This window comes from Macaca nemestrina, chromosome 7 (genome assembly GCF_043159975.1).
Source record: "Macaca nemestrina isolate mMacNem1 chromosome 7, mMacNem.hap1, whole genome shotgun sequence".
NCBI classification, from domain to species: domain Eukaryota; kingdom Metazoa; phylum Chordata; class Mammalia; order Primates; family Cercopithecidae; genus Macaca; species Macaca nemestrina.
Window position 1 is genome coordinate 19,441,347 of NC_092131.1, and position 24,043 is coordinate 19,465,389.

The 24,043-nt window shown below is 36.5% G+C and overlaps 1 protein-coding gene across 2 annotated transcripts in view; it reads right to left on the bottom strand.

The window, feature by feature from the left end:
- LOC105467584 (spermatogenesis associated 7) overlaps positions 1–24,043 on the bottom strand; it is a 63,772-nt gene that overhangs the window by 8,019 nt on the left and 31,710 nt on the right. For both annotated transcript variants that reach the window (XM_011717304.2, XM_011717302.2), the window contains 4 exons: positions 15,430–15,563; positions 3,618–4,090; positions 2,612–2,678; positions 883–998 (listed from right to left, as the gene is read on the bottom strand). In XM_011717304.2, the coding sequence (XP_011715606.2) occupies positions 883–998; positions 2,612–2,678; positions 3,618–4,090; positions 15,430–15,563 (790 nt within the window). The remainder of the gene's footprint in view (positions 1–882; positions 999–2,611; positions 2,679–3,617; positions 4,091–15,429; positions 15,564–24,043) is intronic.

The window sequence follows — 24,043 nt, forward strand, 5'->3', positions numbered from 1 at the left end:
TAATAAGTTATATGTGTTGAAACACCAGAAATTTTAAAGACAGGGAAGTTAACAATGAACTCTCCACGGCCTTAGCAGGTGAGATCTCCCTAGCAAAGGCCTGAGGGAGAAGCCGGAGCCTGAGGGCATTGTGTGTACTTTCCTAGTGATCTGCTACATTAACACCTCATTCTTGCCCTCTTTTTAATCTCTACTCCTTCCTTTCTTCTACCCCCCTCCCCGCCCCACATTTCATATCCATTCTCTGACACTGGAAATACATTTGACAACTGAAACTATCAAGGCATCTTTTAGGTTTTCTACTACCTGCTAATTAATGTATAATATTCCTTAATCACTCAACACGATGAGTAATTTTTAAAGAGTGTCTCCATTGCAGTGAGCTCAGACCGCACCACTGCACTCCAGCCTGGACAACAGAGAGAGACTCTGTCTCATAAATAAATAAATAAATAGTGTCTTCATATAGCACAGATAGGTCAAGCACTAGCATATGATGAATATTCAAAATCACAAATTATGACTCCTCAAATGGTACAGCTCTTCAGCATTATTTGTGGCATGTAAACTGGTTAGCATCACTGTCAGAGGACTTGTCTTGGGGAAAATTATTTTTTTAATGAATAGTGATGACAAATAATACAAGTTGGCGTGGCGTTTTCCTTTACTAATGAATTAGCAAAATTAACTCATTTAAACCTTTACTAAGCACTTAAATTTGTAAAATTTCCTTGGTAAAACTAAAACTGTTATTGAATTACATCACACCAAAATAGACTACAGCATGCAATTAAATAGTACTTATGTGGCAAACACTATATGTCTGTTATACAAGAAGGCAATTAAAGACAGTTGAAATTATTTCTCCTGTGAACTGTGTACCTTGGCGAGGAATGCTGAAGAGCATCATCCTTAATCTCATCCCATGTTAAGTCATGCCCTTGTAAAGGTAAAGGGGCTATTTTTTCTTTGGCATCATATGTCACACAGTTAGATGCCTGGGGATGCAATAAAAAAAACTTCATTTTTGCTTAAAAATACATTATGAAAGCAGAAATATAACAAATTTTAAGTGAACAGAGATATCCAGTAGATAAAAATTATACAGTATGACAAAGAATATTTTAGAATAATTTTTCTATCCATTCAGCACGTTTTTCTTAAAGATAAAATGACTTATTTCTTGTATTTTAATGAGTGGCATTTAAATAACACTAAGAAATTGTCACAAATAAACATATAAAGGGAAAAATGAAGCAAATTTTCAACTTTTAAGTAAATTTGAGGGAACAAAGTCTCATTATTCAGAAATTCAAATAGCTCATCTGTTTTACATGCCAACATGTCAAATATGTAGAAGCAGTGGTAGCGCTGGCAGCATGAACAATAATATTAACAAAAATAATGGCAGCTTACTTTTATAGACTCCTTACTATGCACCACAAACTGTGCCAAGCATTTACTCACATCGTTAGAGTTAATCTTTACCGTGACAATTTATGTACAGTGCTTTACAGTTTTAAAGGTGCTGTTAAAATGTGGATCTACTGCAGTTAATACTGGCTTCTTCAAGTCAAGTACTGATGGCACTGACTGTGGAATATGAGGACACACATTTTCTTGCAGGATTGTAAATAAATACTGTTTCATGTTTATGTAGTTATCTGCAGAGTTAACTCATTCCCAAAATTTCAAGCTAGTCTATTAAGCCCTAGCCCAGGCTAGGTACTTTGCCTATATCATTTACTCCTCCTAATAATCCTGCAAGTTAAGTACAGTTTTTCTAGATGAGGAAATGCAGCTCTCAGAGAATAAGTGATTTGTCCTTGGACCTTAAGTGGCAGGGCCCTGTGTCAAACAGCATTAATGGCTGAGATGGAAAACGACCACCTTCTACCCATTTTCAGAAGGGAAGGAGGAAGTTGAGTATGATTATATTTTATTCTTCTATCTCTGGATCTGTGTTTGACATTTTAATAGACAAACCATTTTTATAAACAACAAATTTAAGTCAGGACACAAGTGCAAGACTGACACTCCAAAAATAAAACAATTTATCTCAAAATCAGACTCAAAGTTGCAATATTTTAAAAGAAATGATGCTAAGAATTCAAAATATAAACCCTGTAATAAACAGCTTTATGGTCTAGAAAAAGTAGAGGCAAACATAATAACAGCCACTTATTCTTATAAAATGTATACTTTCCAATCATATAATATGTGGCAATTCTTTACAAAAAAAAAAAAAAAAAGGGATAAAAACTCAACTTCTGCACTACTCTGCTGGCTCCTCTAGTAATCCAGGTCTGCATCTTTGTAAACAATACTTAAGGTATTTTACTGATCCTTCCATCTGTCCAGCCAGCCAACCAATCATCTAGGAAAGATGTTAGTAACAAATGACTTCCCAGATTTGGCAGGATCCACCTGGCCATTCAGAGAGCTATAACCATTTGTAAACAGCCAGACCTTCTGTATACTGGCTATATCATGTATGATAAGTGCTACCAACAGATTATTCTTCACAGTCTAAATAGCTGTACATATTCTATTTACAGAAAAATATCTGTAATTCAAATGTAGCAATACTAAAAGATTTCATACTTATTACCTGCTTTATGTTCATTTCTGATTCTGTCACATTTTTAGTCTCAGCTGTCCCCAACTCAGATTTAAAGCTGTAATAATTTAAAATAAATAACTGTTAATCCTTCAAAATATAAGCACTGTGGTAACAAGGTTTACTGGCTAGAAAAAATAAACTCAAACATAAAAGAATGAGATCCATCTGTTCTTATAAAATACATAATTTTGAATTATTTGATTTTATTTGATAAAATATCTGCAGACTCATCTGATATTACTGTACCTCTTACCTATATCCAAAGAAAAAAAATACTAATCTTAAATTGTTTTCACTTTCTAAAACAACTAAAACCTAGTGCCGGTTAAATTGTTTATGTAATACTAGAAAACCGATCACAATACAAATCTGCTAAATCTCAAAACTTGACAAGATTTGTTTTTTTCTTCAGTCATTTGGCAAACTTTTATTGAACATTCACCTTGTGCCACACACTATTGTATTTGAAAACATTATTGAGGCAAATTATACTTAATTTCCAGAAATTATCCCAATTTAAAATTATTCTTGGCAGTTGTTGCTATGAAGACTGGCCTGAATATCTGCAGGGAATGGAGCAGAGGGGTAGATGGATAAAGGGTTAGTTTCTTTCCCTCTATAGCCCATATTTTTGCCACTTTTAACATGAATCAATATGCATATTTACACAAATGCTGTCTGATGACATATTTTAAGAATTCTCTGAAAGTATAATATTTAAAAACATACACAATTCTTGAACCATGCTTGAAACAATAAAATATGTAATTCATACTTATAAGGCACTTGACCAGTGTAATATTTTTTGCTATTTTTCAGCAATTACTCTGATAGTTCTAGTGATACACAGAAAAGGAAAAGTCACATTCATCTCATTCCAATCCAAAGGGCACTACCAGATCTTAAGGCTGGCAGCAGCAAACAAGGAATATTAATTCGTTAATTTTCATTTAATTTCCTGAAGGATTTACTATTGGTTGTTGATGTGTCATACCTTAATTCAGTCTGGGTTTCAGCTTCTATCCGTTGATCTGCAAAATCCTTTTTTCTTTTGGCAGGTGTATAGTAGCGATACTGTGACAGGAAAGATTTTGCTTCTGTTTTTAAAGTGCGGGGAGTGAATGGCAATTGTTTGTTAGAAAAGAGTTCAGCATGTTTATCCAAAAGATCCCCACTGGGTGCTTTCGAAATGACTAACTGAAACCGGTGGGAATTTGGGAATGTGCTTCTGGGCCTTCTGCCATACAGGGTTCCAGAGCCCGGTTTCCGGGGCCCGGAGGCTGCATAATCCACGCTGGACGGGGAGGAACTGGAGTTCTTCTCAGGACCATTTGTGATGACTTTATCGGATTTATGTAGGCTTAGGTGTAGTCTCTCAGAAGAGGGTACTAGTGACCTTGCAAAGGATGAAAATCCATTCATTTCTTCTTTTAACATGTCATCCTCAATTTGTGGTTCACCTGAGGGCTAAGAACATTTGACATGACAGTCATCAACTGCATTACAAATTCATGTAATTGGGGATTTTGAGATTATACATTAAAAAAATGATAGCCTCAAGGATTTACAAAATTAACTGATATGTTCCTGAAGATGTTAATATTTTATTTGAAGTTCTAGTCAAGTATTTAAACTAAGATTAAAATTTAATTCCAAATATAAGTAGTAGAGCAATCAATTTCCTTTCTGAAATTAAAAAAAGATGAATAACATACCTATTTTGGGGATCTTAAACTTGCATATTAAGATCTATTGGGAGATCTCAGTTTTATCTGAAAGTTTCCACACAAATTGTGAGCACCAATGCCCTTCTCCACCACTATTAGTGGCATCATCCTCATCGTCCTGTCTTGTCACTATTGGAGAGTACAGTGTAAGCCATCCCTCTGTGATGTCAAGCATTTAAAGAAATGAAAAGGAACTTCTCCTCATAATGTATGGAGCCCTGGCTTAGGTAATTGATAATTTAAATATAATTAATAAATATTTATTTCATAAAAATTTCATATATATTTCTCAACTTATTTTCATTGGGGTGGAGGTAATACTTTGAAAAGGGAGGCATTTTGACTTGCTCCATTTCTTTTTGGCTTAACTTCAGGAAAACCATTTCTATAGGTTATCTGTAAAGTTTAAAAACACAGATAATATTTTATTCTTTTATAAACTGAAAATGTCTAAGAAGCTTTGCCTGTGACTTTAGCCCTTATGGACACATCTGTATATCCTTTGCAAAACTCTGAGGCACTTTCATTAGGTAGAGGGGAAATTACAAGGAGGTTACAGAAATTGAGGTAAAACTCGCTAGGATTTAGCCAGTTATATGTGTCTTATAACCTCATTGGGAGGAATAACAAGGAGAAGATGGACAAGTTGAGTAAGGAAAAAGCCAAGTGCTTCCTGTATGCAAGCTACTGCTCTTGACATTGAATAGAAGAGGAATAATAAGAACTTCTGTCACTGCTACTAATACATATGGTGTGCTACTATGTGCAAGGTACTGTACTAGTTAATTTTCTTGTATAGCTCATTTAATCCTAACATCAACTTCTGGGTGGTAATACAATTATTACTCTATTTTACAGATAAAAACACTGCTCTGAGGTGCCGAGTCTCACAGATTTGAACAGAGGCAGAGTCCATGTTCTTTGCCACTTTATCATATTGTCTATTTTAAAACTTATTTGAAAATTATATGATTTTAGATTTTTTTTACAGCATAAAAAATCTTAAACTGATTTTAACTCTTTTTCTGGGAACAAATAAGTCAGCTAACCTAAAGTTCTGATTTATCAAAGCAAAAAACTGCAGATAACTGGACATTGTGACTACTACCTAAAATATGTCAAATCACCTTTCCTTTCCAACTGCTTTACAACCTTATTCCAAATACAAGACAAAAGTACTCAAAGCAAGTAAGTATGCCGACATTAAATGTTGAGTCACTAGGGTACTATTTGGTAAATGACTTCAAGATGTTAGTTTTTATAAATAGTCCTAAATGATACTCACACTACAGCTTATGTACCAGAAGAGTTTAGCTCCCAAAGAAGAAATTTCTAAGTACAGTCTAAAAATATCCTATAGTGCAATTAATTAATAAGCACGGGAATTATTTACACTTAGAAGAACAGCACAAACTGAGATCAGAGGAAGGAGAAAGAAATGCATAAGGCATTATGTTTGCCTGTAGAGAAATTTTATCAGTAATGATTATTTAATAAACAAAATGAAACACCAAAGAAAGTCTTTCTAAAGGGTAGAAGCATATGTTAAGCTATCTCTCTGAAATGGGATGGAAAAATTGCTTCTGAACTTATTGGAAGCATGAAATTTTTCTCATTTTTGTATCTTATAATTTCTACCTTATATCCTACTTTTTCTTTCCTTGGAAACCAGTAGACTACAGTATAAAATCCACTGCACCAATCTGCATCTTGTTTCCTTAGTTATGAATATCAGAAAACTGGGATAAAGATATTTGTGCAGAATATATGTTAACACACTGGCAGAATCCCAAAACATGAATAGCAGATCACTGTAAAGAAGTTCTGAAATCAGAAAAGGGTTCATCAATTATATGCCAATGGAGCAGAGTCTGGTGGTACCCTGAACACTCACTTTCTTATGTCATTCTTAGTTTATGAGGTTTGTTGTGCACTGTTTCTGTGATTTCAGGATTTATGTAAAGTAATAGCCATAACGTAGTTTATATACTCATCATACTTTCATGTCAAGAATTTTACAATACAGAACTCAGTCTAAATCAATCTTTTTTAAGGATGTCAGAAGACATAATGTATAATAATTTTCCAATTGTCAGATTTTTAAACAGTTGAAGAGTCAATTCAATTGTAGAACTGGATGGGTATAAATTATTTTAAAATCTAACATTTGTTTGCAAAAAAGTTTCAAATTATATATAAAAGAAACATAACTCTTGATTTTCACTATTTTATATTGTTTTTAAAAAGTTTCCCAGATTCTTTTTTTAAATCGCACTTTGTTGCCCAGGATGGAGTGCAGTGGTCTGATCATGGCTCACTGCAGCCATGACCTCCTGAGTTCAATTAATCTGCCTGCCTCAGCCTCCTGAGTAGCTGGGTCCACAGATGTGCACCATCATGCTTGGCTTTTTTTTTTTTTTTTTTTTTTTGGCGGCGGCGGGGGGAGGTATTTTTTGGTAGAGACGGGGTTTTGCCGTGTTGTCCAGGCTGGTCTCAAACTCCTGGGCTCAAGTGATCTGTCTATCTCAGTCTCTCAAAGTGTTGGGATCACAGGTGTGAGCCACTGCTCCCGCCTCTTTTCTAGATTTATTCAGAAATATAGATCACACCCACATATTCACTTAATCTTAAAAGCACACGGTAAGTGCTACACCAGTGAAGCAAATGAGTAGTAAGGGAGCACTGACTAAGTAGTGAATGACTCAGAGTTACAGGGTGAAGACTGGAAGGGCTTAGGAGGGTTCTGAGGGTGACAGCATGTGAGTCAGAGTATGAGAAAAGAAAAGTGGCAAGAGGATATGGGCAATTATCATAAAAGGTTTTTGATATAGGGACCTTTATAATACATATAAAGGGCTAATACATTCAGAGGTTAAAGCCAATATTTTAACTATAGCAGCCTTTACAGTGAATACAAATTATAACCATAACAGGTGTCTGTTAACCATAACACCCATTCAATTATCCAAATATACTGCCCAAAATAAGGCTTGTAAGACAATCTGAGTGTATCTAAAATATTTATTATCAGGGCTTATAAAAAATGTAGGCCAACTGCAAGTTACTATGAATTCTAAATGGAGTCAATAAACATATAGATAAAATAATAAATTAACAACTTTATGGAGACAAAAAGTTATAGGGTTATAGTTGCTATTGGAAAAATGAAAACATCTAACATTTACGGAAATATATTAAGATATAAAATATGTAAATAATATGTATTTATATTTTACTTTATTATAAATAAAATATATAAAATACATTAAAAAGATATATTAAAATATATGATTTGTACTTTCAAGAAACACCATTCTTATCTCAAAATATAATTAGTAATTTATACTCATGCTGAATAATAGAAACAAATTTTAAATTTTCAGTTACAAAGTACAATCGCTAAAAATGAAAATACACCTGTGAGTCAAACATTGAGGAACAGATTCCCAAATAGCAAAGTATAATACAGAGCAGATAACAGATTTATTCTAAAGGAAGCAGCTCTATTCCTAGTCCTTTTATCTACATAATAGCCCTGTGTCTCTCAATCATATTCACTGCTTCCCCTGATGACTCCCAAATCTATTTTCAGCCCAGACCTCTTTGCTGACACAGATACTTATTTCCAAGTGTCTATTAAATATACTAGATGTTCCAAAAGCACCTCAAATCAAACACAGCCAAACAATAAACTCCTATCTTTTATTACCTCCAGCCCCAAAGAAAACCTGCACTTCATCCCATTATATTTCTGTGAATGATGTGCTCTTCACATCATCCACTCAGTCACCAAGCCCTGGAGATTCTACTTTCTTCTTTTTTTTTTTTTTTTTTTTTGAGATGGAGTCTCGCTCTGTCACCCAGGCTGCAGTGCAGTGGCACGATTTTGGCTCACTGCAACCCCGCCTCCTGGGTTCAAGCGATTCTTCTGCCTCAGCCTCCAGAATAGCTAGGAGTACGGTGCACTCCACCACGCCCAGTTACTTTTTGTATTTTTAGTAGAGACAGGGTTTCACCATATTGGCCAGGCTAGTCTCAAACTCCTGACCTCGGGATCCGCCTGCCTCGGCCTCCCAAAGTGCTGGGATTACAGGGGTGAACTATCGTGCCCAGCTGAGATTATACTTTCTAATGATCTCTTAAATGTATTCCATATGCTCTCTCTGCTGTCTTAGAATCATGTCTTAATTACTGCTTCCCCGATTACTGCAACTGTCTTATAAGTGTCCTCCACTGTTGTCAGTGTAGTCTGTATAGTGTCAGTATGATGACATAACTTCCCAACTAAAAACTGGTCTGTGGCTCCCAGCATTTCTCAAAGAAAAAAATCCAGACTCATTATTATGGCATTGGTATTTGGTAAGCAGAGCAGTCAGTCTGGCTTTTGCCCAATAATCCATAGTTTTGTTTTAAACCACATCATGGGTGCTGAGGCAGAAAACAAAGCTCTAAGAGATCATGCTTGAGAATCTGGGATTCTCTCAATGGCTACTCCTCAACTAGACGACTTGCAAGGAAACTTCCAGGACCTCCTGAACCCTGGCACTGAGCTGAAGGAGACTGCTGGCCTTCTAATACCAATTCTAACAAATTCAAAAAGGAGACAGTGGGGAAATCTAAACATTAGATATTTGTTATTAAGGACTGTTATTAATTAATTTTTTTTTTTTTGAGACGGAGTCTTGCTCTGTCACCAGGCTGGAGTGCAGTGGTACAAATTCGGCTCACAGTAACCTCTGCCTCCTAGGTTCGATTCCCCTGCCTCAGTCTTCCAAGTAGCTGGAACTACAAGCGCACACCACCACTCCTGGCTAATTTTTTTTGTTTTGTATTTTAATAGAGATGGGGTTTCACCATGTTGGCCAGGATGGTCTTGATCTCCCAACCTCGTGATCCGCCCACCTCGGACTCCCAAAGTGCTGGGATTACAGGCGTCAGCCACAGCGCCCAGCCTGTTATTATTTTTTAAAGCATAATAGTATTGTTGTGGTGTTAAAAGTCTTTTAGATACATACTCAAATATTTATGGATAAAATTATATGGTGTCTGGGGTTTGCATCAAAACAACCTAGGAGAGTGAGTGGATATATAGGTGAAATAACACGGGTTCTGAGCTGATGATTGCTACAGCCTAGGTGATGGGAACATACGGCCTTATTATACTATATTTTTGTAGATGTTAAGGTTTTCAAAATTTAAAAGTTCAAAAAATGAAACCACACATAAAAAGAAAACAAACTTACTGTTTCAGCTGAGAGACAGAGATGGAAAGAACACAGCTTTCACCATTACAAGAAGAAAAAAGCTGAACAATCTGCATATTAATGATTTTTCTTGAACTAATGAGAAAACTGAGGACACAGAGCAAACAACTAACCTGAAATCTGGAGAGAGATAAGTATCTGAGCACTTGCTTACTTGGGAAAGATGCCATGGAATGCCATATAAATTGATAAGATTATGCTATAAATATTTGTTAATTTCCTAAAGAATGAGTGTGGACTAGTGATGTGCTCAGGTCTGTGCTGGACCTGAGGCCCTGGGGAGTTTGTACCTCTTGCGGGCTTTTCCTGTAGGAAACCTACCACAAGCTTATAGGGAAGAGCAGAGAGAATCCCTTTCCTACCTTGGTGTGGCTTGGGGAGAGAAAGAGCAGTCACTGCAGAAAATCTTCCTAGACTTACTTTCCCATTCTCTTTTAAGGAACAAAAACCTTAATCTGCAGGGGGAAAATCCCTTCATTTTTGCCATATAACAGAATCACAGAAGTGACATCCTATCATCTTTGCCATATTCTACTGAGTTACAGGTCCTACCTGCACTGAAGAGGAGGGGATTGCTTAAGGGTGTGGGTCACTGTGGGGGTGTCGTCTTCGAATTTTGTCTACCACATTGAGTCAAATAGAAAGTATGAAATAAGAAGGCAGATTCACTGATTTTTTGGAGGGTTTTTTGTGTCTCTATCTCCTTCAGTTCTGCTCTGATCTTAGTTATTTCTTCCCTTCTGCTAGCTTTTGAATGTGTTTGCTATTGCTTCTCTAGTTCTTTTAACTGTGATGTTAGAGTGTCAATTTGAGATCTTCCGGCTTTCTCTTGTGGGCATTTAGTGCTATAAATTTCCCTTTACACACTGCTTTAAATGTGTCCCAGAGATTCTGGTATGTTGTATCTTTGTTCTCATTGGTTTCAAAGAACATCTTTATTTCTGCCTTCATTTCGTTATGTACCCAGTAGTCATTCGGGAGCAGGTTGTTCAGTTTCCATGTAGTTGAGCGGTTTTGATTGAGCTTCTTAGTCCTGAGTTCTAGTTTGATTGCACTGTGGTCTGAGAGACAGTCATCTCACCCCAAAATCTCCTTAAGCTGATAAGCAACTTCAGCAAAGTTTCAGGATACAAAATTAATGTGCAAAAATCACAAGCATTCTTATACACCAGTAACAGACAAACAAAGAGCTATATCATGAATGAACTTCAATTCACAATTGCTTCAAAGAGAATAAAATACCTAGGAATCCAACTTACAAGGGATGTAAAGGACCTCTTCAAGGAGAACTACAAACCACTGCTCAGTGAAATAAAAGAGGACACAAACAAATGGAAGAACATACCATGCTCATGGATAGGAAGAATCAATATCTTGAAAATGGCCATACTGCCCAAGGTAATTTATAGATTCAATGCCATCCCCATGAAGCTACCAATGAGTTTCTTCACAGAATTAGAAAAAACTGCTTTAAAGTTCATATGGAACCAAGAAGAGCCCACATCTCCAAGACAATCCTAAGTCAAATGAACAAAGCTGGAGGCATCATGCTACCTGACTTCAAACCATACTACAAGACTACAGTAACCAAAACAGCATGGTACTGGTACCAAAACAGAGATATAGACCAATGGAACAGAACAGAGTCCTCAGAAATAATACCACACATCTACAGCCATCTGATCTATGACAAACCTGAGAAAAACAAGAAATGGGGAAAGGATTCCCTATTTAATAAATGCTGCTGGGAAAATTGGCTAGCCATAAGTAGAAAGCTGAAACTGGATCCCTTCCTTACTCTTCATACAAAAATTAATTCAAGATGGATTAGAGACTTAAATGTTAGACCTAATACCATAAAAACCCTAGAAGAAAACCTAGGTAATACCATTCAGGACACAGGCATGGGCAAGGACTTCATGTCTAAAACACCAAAAGCAACAGCAACAAAAGCCAAAATTGACAAATGGGATCGAATTAAACTAAAGAGCTTCTGCACAGCAAAAGAAACTACCATCAGAGTGAACAGGCAACCTACAGAATGGGAGAAAATTTTTGCAATCTACTCATCTGACAAAGGGCTAATATCCAGAACCTACAAAGAACTCAAACAAATTTACAAGAAAAAAAAACAAACAACCCCATCAAAAAGTGGGCAAAGGATATGAACAGACATTTCTCAAAAGAAGACATGCATACAGCCAACAGACACATGAAAAAATGCTCGTCATCACTGGCCATCAGAGAAATGCAAATCAAAACCACAATGAGATACCACCTCACACCAGTTAGAATGGCAATCATTAAAACGTCAGGAAACAACAGGTGCTGGAGAGGATGTGGAGATATAGGAACACTTTTACACTGTCGGTGGGACTGTAAACTAGTTCAACCATTATGGAAAACAGTATGGCAATTCCTCAAGGATCTAGAACTAGAAGTACCATATGACTCAGCCATCCCATTACAGGGTATATACCCAAAGGATTATAAATCATGCTGCTATAAAGACACATGCACACGTATGTTCATTGCGGCACTATTCACAATAGCAAAGACTTGGAATCAACCCAAATGTCCATCAGTGACAGACTGGATTAAGAAAATGTGGCATATATACACCATGGAATACTATGCAGCCATAAAAAAGGATGAGTTTGTGTCCTTTGTAGGGATATGGATGCAGTTGGAAACCATCATTCTCAGCAAACTATCGCAAGAACAGAAAACCAAACACCACATGTTCTCACTCATAGGTGGGAACCGAACAGTGCGATCACTTGGACTCAGGAAGGAGAACATCACACACCGGGGCCTATTATGGGCGGGTGCGGGGAGGGATTGCATTGGGAGTTAAACTTGACGTAAATGACGAGTTGATGGGTGCAGCACACCAACATGGCACACGTATACATATGTAACAAACCTGCACGTTGTGCACATGTACCCTAGAACTTAAAGTATAATAAAAAAAAAAAAGAAAAAAAAAAGAAGGCAGAAATAAAAACATATTAAATGCCCCATTAAAAAGACAAGGATTATCAGATTGAATAATCTGACCCACCAAATACTAACCTAAAACATTAAGATTGGCAGGTGATACTTAAAAAAAAAAAGAAGAAAACATTAAGATTAAAAAACAGAAAATGATATACCAAGTAAATACTAGTCAAAATAAAGCTAATTTAATTATATCAGTATCAGAAAACATTAATAGAAAAACCATTAAGGTAAAGAAATTCAAAGCACAGTGCTAACAGGTTCAGTTCACCAAGAAACTACCTCCTTCAGGTTTTTCTAAATCTGTATTATGTATCTCTAATATCTCTAAATCTGTATTATGTAATAACATGCATTCAAAATATATAAATCAAAAATTAATAGTACCACAAGGAGAAATAGCTAAATACATAATTACGTGGAAGATTTCTCTCAATAACTGATAGATTAACCAGACAAAAATAATCAATATGTTATAAAAGATTTGAACATCTGGAAAATACAAAGTTTAATAATATACTATATATTAAATACTACATGCAAAAACTATAGAATATATTTTATTTTCAAACATATAATGACACAGTACATTTAAAAAAAATTGTCCACCTACTGTGACATAAAACAAGTGCTCAATAAATTTCAAGAAATGGATATAATACAGATGTTTCCTAACCACAATACAATAAGGCTAGAAATCTGTAACAAACAGTTACTAAGGAAAAAATAGATATAGAGATTAAGAAACAGTTCTAAATGACTTCTGGGTTAAATTAAAAAATCATAATGAAAATTGTAGGCTGGACATGTTGGTTCACGCCTGTAATTCCAGCACTTTGGGAGGCCGAGGTGGGCAGATCACTTGAGGTCAGGAGTTAGAGACCAACCTGGCCAACATGGTGAAACTTGACTCCACTAAAAATACAAAAATTAGCTGGGCATGGTGGCAGGCACCTGTAGTCCCAGCTACTTGGGAGGCTGAGGCACGAGAACTGCTTGAACCCAGGAAGTGGAGGCTGCAGTGAGCCGAGATCACACTACTGCATGCCAGCCTGGGCAACAGAGCAAGACATTGCCTCGAAAAACAAAACAAAAAAAACAAAAAAAAGAAAATTGTAAAATACTTTGAATTGAAACATAATAAAAATATCACATATCAAAACTTGTGGGATGCAGCTAAAGCTGTACTTGGGGGAAAATTTATAGCGTTAAAAATGCTTACACTAGCAAAGAAGTAAGGCTGAGAATTAGTAACTTAAATAAAATTAGAGATAGTACAGCAAAATAAACCCAGAGAAAGTCAAAGAGGGAAATAAAGAAAAAGGCAGATATTAACAAAACAGAAAACAAATACAATAGAGAAGATTAACACAATAAAAAATGTGTCCTTTAAAAAAATTGACTCAATCTCTGATGAGAATGATGAAGAAGAATGAAGGTACAAATAAACTACCTTAGGAATAACAAGGGGAAATAATACATATTCAGGAGAGATTAAGAGAATAGTATGAACAATTCTCTGCCAAAAATTTACATAAAATGAACAACTTCCTACATAAATATAACACTGAATTCATTCTATAATGACCTAAAAAATGAATCAGTAGTCAAAAATTTTCTCATTAAAAAAACACTTTAGGCCCAGACAATTTTAATGTTGAGTTCCATCGAATTTAAGGAACAAATAAACCCAAATGTACACAAGCTAGTCTAGAGTACAGAAAGAAGAAACAGTACCCAGTATATTTTATGAGGTTAGCATAACCAGACACAAGGAGTAGAAAAAATGAAAATGACAGGCCAGTATCAATAATGGATAGATGCCAAATTTCTAAACAAAATGTTAGTAACTAAATCTAGCAATGAATAAAAAAGGTAATGTACCACGACTAAGTTCTGTTTACAACAGGAATGCAAAGTTGGTTTAACATTGAAGTCAATTGTTGTAATTCATTACATTAACAGATTAAAAGAGGCTCAGCACGGTGCCTCATGCTTGTAATCCCAGCACTTTTTGGAAAGCCAAGGTCGGTGAATCACTGGAGGTCAGGAGTTTGGGACCAACCTGGCCAACATGGCGAGACCCCATCTCTACTAAAAATAAAAACATTAGCTGGAAGTCGTGGTGGGTGCCTGTAATCCCAGCTACTCGGGAGGCTGAGGCAGGAGAATTATTTCAACCCAGGAAGTGGAGGTTGTAGTGAGCCAAGATCATGCCACTGCACTCCAGCCTGGGCAACAGAATGAGACTGTATCAGAAAAAAAACAAACAAGCAAAACAAAACAAAACAAAAAAACCACAGATTAAAAAGAGAAAAATTATATCATAATATCATCATTCCAAGAGATGCAAAAAAGCATCTCATAAAATTAATATCCATTCAGCAGAAAGGGGGAAAAAAAACTTCACAAACTAGGAATAGAACTTATTTAACCAGATGTTTGAAGGTATCACAAAAAACCTATAACTGGAGTCTGCAAACTATAACCTTCAGGCCAAATCTGACCCAATGTCTGACCCAATGTCTTCAGTTAATAAAGTTTCAGCAGAACATAGTTACGCCCATTTATTTATGTACTGTCTATGTCGCCTTCCAATGGCAGAGTAGTTGTGACAGAAACTGTATGGCCCCCCGCCCTTTTAAAATATTAACTATCTGGATCTTCACAGGAAAAATTTGCTGACCCTAAACTATAGTAAACAAAGTCAGACTGTATCACTAATGAAGTACCATAGAAACATTTGCTTTAAAAAAATAAAAATACAAAAAAAAAAAATAAATAAAAAAAAATAAAAATAAAAATACTATCTTACCTTTTGTAAGGTGTTAAAAAGTGACTTGGAATTATTTTTAGAATTGGCTCGCATTGCAGTTTTAGTTAATTTGAACTCTTTTTCACATCGTGCTAATTCCTTTTTGAGTTTCTCTCTTCGTTGTTGGTCTGCATCTAAAAGGGAAAACAAATCTTTCAAAATATGGAACAAAATAGAAAATTTTTTTTCCGTCTTGTTAGAATAATAAATGGAACATTTTTCTTGTTAAAATGTTATGATATGCAAATAGAAATCCATATACTTTCCTATATAAAGAGTTACACATTTTAAAAATTATTTATTTCACATGTGCCTCTAGATATTAACTAACATTTAATTTATAGAAATTCTAAATGGATTAACTATTTAAATAACACAAACAATGTAGTGAGATTTGTGTAGTTACCAAAAGAAAAAAAAAAAAAGAACGCCAACAAGATATGACAAACTGGCTAAGCCTAAGGGCATAAGAAAGCAATTCTTAGCAGTTATTCACAAAGATATGAAGGCTACAAATGCTTAACCATGTTATTTGTGACTATGTAATCACCAAATACATAAGTTTGTACTAGTCTACAGACTTATTCTCCAAATGAAATATTATTAATACCATCATATTCCATTAAAGTATTAAATTTATATGACTTCAAAAGGTGATGTTACATTTTAAAAACATTAGTGTGATCAGGGCAACTGACTTCTATTTCTCTTAACTGCTATTCATTTGGAAATACAAACAAAAAAGTGCTTTCACACTTTAGTGTGCTTTATGTCAGGCACTGACTAGTTATCAAAGACTAATCATTATATAAAGATTAAAAATAATGAAATGAAAGCTAGCCAAATTTCAGAATTAAGTAGAAGGTTCACTATCAGTAAAACGACTTGTCTTTTCATACAAAATTAAAAATCTATTGGAATTGATTCCAACTTAGTGGACAAGATAGTATCAAGTCTAAAATCACTTTTATTTGAATCAGAATTTATAAAAATGTCTACAAGCTTAAAAAACTAAGGTAATTTATATGTACATATAGCTTTAGTATAATTGTTAAACAAGATTATAAGCATGTTAAAGTAAATAGGTCTATTTGTCATTTAAAATGACTGAAATATTACTTTAAGGCTATTCTATCCTCGAATACTTGCCTAATGAATGTATTAGCTAAATTATAATGCTTGTGGAGTGAATTAAATAGTACCTTCTCAGTTGGATCTGTTATCTTACTTATAGGTAAAATAGGTGAGTAAAAAAAGAAGAGTCCTCAGACACTAACATTAGAAAAATGTTCTTTTGTATTGTCAAATCTACCTATTCATTTATAAGTAAAACTTCCTCACACCATCTATAAAAATCAACTCCAAATGAATCACATTCCTAAATTTAAGAGCTGAAACTATAAAATTCTTAAATTAGACAATCAAAATTGAAAGATGCTGGCTGGGCCCAGTGGCTCATGCCTGTAATCCCAGCACTTTGGGAGGCTGAGGTGGGCAGATCACTTGAGGTCAGGAGTTCAAAACCAACCTGGACAACACGGTAAAACCTCCTCTCTACTGAAAAAAGAAAAAAAATACAAAAATTAGCCGGACATGATAGTGTGTGCCTCTAGTCCCAGCTACTTAGGAGGCTGAGGCAGGAGAATTGCTTGAAACCAGGAGGTGGAGGTTTCAGTGAGCTGAGATCGAGCCACTGCACTCCAGCCTGGGTGAGAAGAGTGAGATTCTATCTCAAAATAAAAAAATTAAAAACGTTTACACTTTTTCAAAAGCCACACGTGTGAGAAAAAAGCAAGTCACATATGGGGAAAATATATTTTCAAATCATGTATCTAATAAAGAACTTGTATTTAGAAAACAAAAATAACTTACAAATCAATAATAATAAGAAAACCCAATTTAAAAATAGGCAAAAGATTTAAATAGGTATTTCACCAAAGATATATAAATGGCCCATATGCACACAAAAGAAAATGCTCTACATCATTAGTTATGAAAGAAATACAAATTAAAACCACAATGAGATACCACTTCAATCTCACTACAATAGCTATAGTTAAACAGAGTCAATAACAAGTGTTAGCAAGGATATACAGAAACTGAAACCCTAATATATTGGAGGTAGAATACAAATTGGTACAGCCACTTTAGAAAAGTTTGACAGTTTCTTAAAAAGTTAAACATAATATTACAATATGACCCAGCAATTCCACTCTCAGGTATATGCTCAAGAGAAATGAAAACATGTCCACACAAAAGACTTGTATATGGATGTTTGTAACAGCACTATTCATAATGGCCAGAAAAATACAAGCAATACAAATGTTCATCAATTGATTAACAGACAAAATGTGGCATTATTCATGTAACAATTCTATTTTGCAATGAAAAGAAATGAAGTACTGACACAGGCTACAATATGGACAAATCTCTGAAAACCATTATGCAAAATGAAAAGACTAATGCAAAAGGCCATATAAATAATTCCATTTAAGTGAAATGTTCAGAAAAGGCAGATCTGTAGAGAAAGTAAGTAGGATACAACTAATATAGTTGTATAGATGCAGCTTGGAAATGCCTCTCCCACCAAGATGAGCTAAAATATTGAGTAAACCATCCCACTGAACAGAATTTTTGAGAGGAAATGCTGCAAATTGAGAGAGTTGACACAGAGATCACGGTGAAGAGGGAAGAAGCTGGGAAACCTGCACAGAGTCGCTGAGAGCCAGAACTAGCTCCTGGTTCTAAGGAAGCGGTAAGTAAAGGAACTCTGGGATCCTAGCTACAAGAGATCCCACGACCCCCATAGCCATCTGAATTGGAGGGGGAACTGTCTGGAGATCAGCAGAGGCAGTGCTCAAACCCGAACAGAGCCCAGGATTCCTGACGCACAGTGCAGCTGTGGCAAAATGCGACCATAGGCACCCATCCCCCAAGGCCCTCCATTTTGCTCTGCGTGACTATAGCTCCTGCTGTCTGCCAGACCAAGAGAAAGCAAAGGTTGCCTTTTCTGGGAGACTGGGTCCATCTGAACTACATGCCCCCATTGCTTACTAGCCCTTCCCACGACCACTGCCTGGTTGCTCCCACAACAGGGTGCCCATAGCACAGCCTTCACTGCCCTACGTGATTGTTTTACTGGTGGTCTGGGAACAGTTTAGCTCCCGTGCACAGTTGTTGCTTCAACCTGAGGGGCTAGAGAACAAAATCATGGGCTGGCCCAGTCCCAATTCCCCAGGATTCAACTACACCACCCAGGGGTATAAAGCTGAGATCTGTGACCTGAGCTTGAGCAGAGCCAGAGCCCTCATGCTTAGAACACTGAGAAAAACATGGCGCAGGTTCATCATGTGATGGCATGGGAGTTGGGCATCTGCTACTCCAGAAGATGGATCTGGCAAGGGTGTGGTCTGTTAGCCAGCTACAGCCTCTTCCTCAGGGACTCCTATGGTAGAGAATAACTGGAACAGCCCAATGATCTGGGTGCAGAAGTCTTGGGACAAGCCTAGCTGGTCAGGCTTGTTCCTGGGGCAGATGCTGGAATGCTGGAAAGAGACCCACCAGGTCAAGGGACCATGAGCTAGGCAGGCCCCACAGCCAACTGCTGGGCTAAAAAGCTCAAGCTGTGTGTGCCACACAAGCTGCACATTTGTGGTACCACTGCTATGCCTGGGGATCCCCCACCTTTGACCCACTCCATCACAAAACCACAACAGACAAATCCCAAAACACGCTCTGACTCTGCCAAACTCAGAGGACCAATGAGTGTGCAGAAAGTTGTGGGTCCCCTGGTGACCTAACCTTCAGCTTGAACTGCCCCTAAGTGAGGGAGGAGTGCAGCTCACCAAAGCCCCCGCTGGGGCTAATGAAATGCAGGTATGGCTCCAGTAATTGTAGGGGGCTCCACCAAGGCCTGAGAACAGACCTGGTGAGGGAGTCATCTTTCACTGCCCATCTTCCCTCTCCAGAACACTGCTGCTTACACACTGAAATACAAACAGGTACATGGCTGAGAGACTATGTGTTGGTCCTTACTTTTAAGTGCCATCTACTGGATCACAGCCTGAATTACAACACAAACAAAAATAAATTTCTTCAACACATAATGCCTGTGAAACCCAATGCAGGAAACTAAGGAACCCATACAGAGCCTTAGCTTTCTGAAATCACCCAGAAATGAAGCCAATCAACTACACACCACATACATCACAGTCAAACACTCAAGGGAAAAAAAAGAATATAGAAACAAAAAGCCCTAACCAAATGACAGTGAATTCAATAAAAAGAAAGATAAGAAAGAAATACCAGCCCCCTCAGATGAGAAGGTATTAGCACAAGAACTCCAGCAATTCAAAAAGTCAAAAGTCAAGAGTGTTTCCTTACCTCCAAAAGATCACATTGGTTCTCCAGCAGTGAATCCTAGCCAGATTGAAATGTCTGAAATAACAGACATAATTTCAGAATCTAGATGGTAAGGAAGCTCAACAAGATCCAAAAGAAAATTGAAATCCAATCCAAGGAAGCAAGAAAAATGATCCAAGAAATGAAAGACAACATAACCATATTAAGAAAGAACCAAAATGAATTTCTGGAATTGAAAAATTCACTATATAGTTTCACACTACAATTGAAAGCCTTATTAACAGACTAGACCAAGCTGATGAAAGAATTTCAGAGTGTGAAGACCAGTCCTTTGAATCAACTCACTCAGAAATTTAAAAAAAAAAAAAAAGAATTTAAAAAATGCAGAAAGCCTCTGAAAAATACAGACCAAACCTATGACTCACTGACATGCATGAGAGAGGAGAGAATAAGCAACTTGGAAAACATATTAGAGGATATAATCCATGAAAATGTCCCCAATCTCGCTAGAGATGTCAACATACAAATTCAAGAAATTCAGAGAACCCTTGTGAAATACTATACAAAATGACCATCCCCAAGACACAGAGTCACCAGGCTTTCTAAGGTTAACGTGGAAAAAAAAAAATCTTAAAGACAGCTAGAGAAGCCGGGCGCGGTGGCTCAAGCCTGTAATCCCAGCACTTTGGGAGGCCGAGACGGGCGGATCACAAGGTCAGGAGATCGAGACCATCCTGGCTAACATGGTGAAACCCCGTCTCTACTAAAAATACAAAAAAACTAGCCGGGCGAGGTGGCGGGCGCCTGTAGTCCCAGCTACTCGGGAGGCTGAGGCAGGAGAATGGCGTAAAACCCGGGAGGCGGAGCTTGCAGTGAGCTGAGATCCGGCCACTGCACTCCAGCCTGGGCGACAGAGCGAGACTCCGTCTCAAAAAAAAAATAAAAAATAAAAAAATAAAGACAGCTAGAGAAAAAGGAACACCAATAACAGGCTAACAATGGACTCAGCAGAAATGTTACAAGCCAGAATAATTTGGCGACCTATTTTTAACCTTCTTAAAGAAAAAAAAAAATGCCAGCCCCAAATTTTATATTCTGACAAACTAAGCTTCAGAAACGAAGAAGAAATAAAGTATTTCCTGACAAGCAAAAGCTAAAGGAATTTGGTATACCTAGACCTAATGTGTTAGGCTGTTCTTGAATTGCTATTAGAAATACCCAAGACTGGGTAATTTATAAGGAAAGAGGTTTAATTGGCTCATTATTCTGCAGGCTGTACTGGCAGCATAATGCCAGCATCTGCTTCAGGGGAGGCCATATGAACCTTCTGCTCATGGTGGAAGGCAAAGAGGGAATGTGCATTTCATATGGCAAGAATGAGAGGGGAAGGCAGTAGGGGCATACACGTTTAAACAACCAGATCTTGCAAGAACCCACTCGCTATCATAAGGACAGCATCAAGCGGGTGGTGCTAAGCCATTCATGAGAAATCCACAGACATGATCCAATCACCTCCCAATAGGGGCCAATCCCAACACTAGGAGTTACATTTCAATGTGACATTTGAGTGGGGACAAATACCCAAACTACATCACCGAGCCTACAAGAAATGCTCAAGGAAGTTCTAAACATGCACACATAAGAATGATACTCACTACCATAAAAGAATACGTAAATACAGAGGTTCACAGACCCTATAAAGCAATTACACAATCAAGACTACAAAGCAACCAGCAAACACCACCATGACAGGTTCAAACCTCACACATCAATAGTAACCTTGAATGTAAGTGGTCTAAATGTACCCATTTAAAAGGCACAAGGTGGCAAGAACCACTTTTTATTTATATTTATTTAAAAATAAAATAATTTTTTATTTAAAAAATAAAAAAACAACCTTCTACTATCTTCAAGAGGCCCATCACACATGTAATGACACCTACAGGCTTGAAGTAAAGTGATGAAGAAAACCTATCATGCAAATAGTAAATAGAAGAGCAGGGGTTGCTATTCTTGTATCAGATAAAACAGACTTTAAACCAACAGCAATAAGGACAAAGATGGGCATTACACAATGATGAAGAGTTCAATTCAACAAGACTTACCTATGCTAGATATATTTGCACCCAACACTGGAGCACCCAGATTCATACAACAAGTACTTCTAGACCTATGAAAGGATTTAGACAGCCACACATTAATAGTGGGGGACTTCAACATCCCACTAGCAGTGTTAGATAGACCCTCAAGGCAGAAAACTGATAAAGAAATTCTGGATTTAAATTTGACACTTGACCAATTGGACCTAATAGACATCTACAGAAGAATACTCCACCCAACAACCACAGAATAAACATTCTTCTCATCTGCATGTGGAACATACTCTAAGATCAACCATATGCTCGATGATAAAGCAAGTTTCAATAAATTTAAAAAAACTGAAACAACGCCAAGTATATTTTTGGATCCCAGTGGAAAAAAAGGTAAAAATCAACACCAAGAGGATTCCTCAAAACCACATAATTTTACATGGAAATTAAACCAACTTGCTCCTGAATGACTTTTGGGTAAAACAACACAAGGTGAAATTAAAAAAAAAAAAAACAACTCCTCGAAATAAAAAAAAACAGAAACACAACATACCAAAATTCCTGAGATGCAGCAAAAGCAGTGTTAAGAGGCAAGTTTACAGTGCTAAATGCCTACATCAAGAAGATAGAAAGATCTCAAGTTAACAATCTAACATTGCAACTAGAGGAAGTAGAATAACAAGAACTAATCCCAAAGCTAGTAGTAGAAAAGAATTATCTAAAAGCAGAAATACTTGAAATTGAGATTCCAAAATCCATATAAATGTTCAATGAAATAAAAAGTTGGTTTTTTGAAAGGATAAACAAGATCAATAGACTGTTAGTGAGATTAACAAAGAAAAAAGAGAAGATCCAAATAAGCACAACCAGATATGACAAAGGCAATGTTACAACAGATCCTACAGAAATAGAAAAGATCCTTAGAGACTATTAAGAACATTTCTATGCATGGAAACTATGAAATCTAGAGGAAATGGATAAATTTCTGGAAACATACAATTTCCCAATATTGAATCAGGAAGAAATTGAAACCCTGAAGAGACCAATACTGAGTTCCAAAATCGAACCAGTAATAAAAAAAACCCTACCAACCATAAAAAGCCTTGGACCAGATAGATTCACAGCCAGATTCTACCAGATATACCAATAGTTGGTATTAGTCCTACTGAAACTATTCCAAAAAATTGAGGAAAGACTCTTCCCTAACTCATTCTATGAAACCCAATCTATGAAACCAGCATAATGATAACACCAAAATCTGGCAAAGACACACCAAAACTGAAAGCTATAGACCAATATTCCTGATGAACATAGACACAAAAATGCTCAACAAATAGTAGCAAACCGAATCCAACAGCACATCAAAAAGTTAATAAACCACAATCAAGTAGGCTTCATTCCTGGAATGAAAGGCTGGTTCAACATATGCAAATCAATAAATGTGATTCACCATATAAACAGAATTAAAAACGAAAACCTTATGATCATCTCAACACATGTAGCAAAAACCTTTAAAAAATCTAGCAATCCTTCATGATTAAAAAAAAAAAAAACCCCAACAAATTAGACATCGAAAGAACATACCTCAAAATAATAAGAGCCATCTATGACAAGCCCACAGCCCACATCATATTGAATGGGCAAAAGCTGGAAGCATTCCTCTTTTGAACTGGAATGGCATAAGGATGTCCACTATCACCACTCTTATTCAACATACTACTGGAGTCCTAGCCAGAGCAATTAGGCAAGAGAAAGAAATAAAATGCATCCAAATTGGAAAAGTAGTAGTCAAATTATCTCTTTCCTGATATGATTCTATAATTAGAAAACCCTAAAGATGCTGCCAAAAGGCTTCTTGAACTAATAAACAACTCCAGTAAAGTTTTAGGATACAAAATCAATGTGCAAAAATCAGTAGCATTTCTATACACCAATGACATTCAAGCTGAGAGCCAAATCAAGAACACAATCTCATTTACAATAGCTGCACACACACACAAAATGAAATACCTATGAAAATATCTAAGGAGGTGAAGGATATCTAAAAGAACTACAAAATACTGCTGAAAGAAATCAGAGGCGACACACACAAATGGAAAAACATTCCATGTTCATGGATTGGAAGAGTCAATATCATTAAAATGTCCATACTGCCTAAAGCA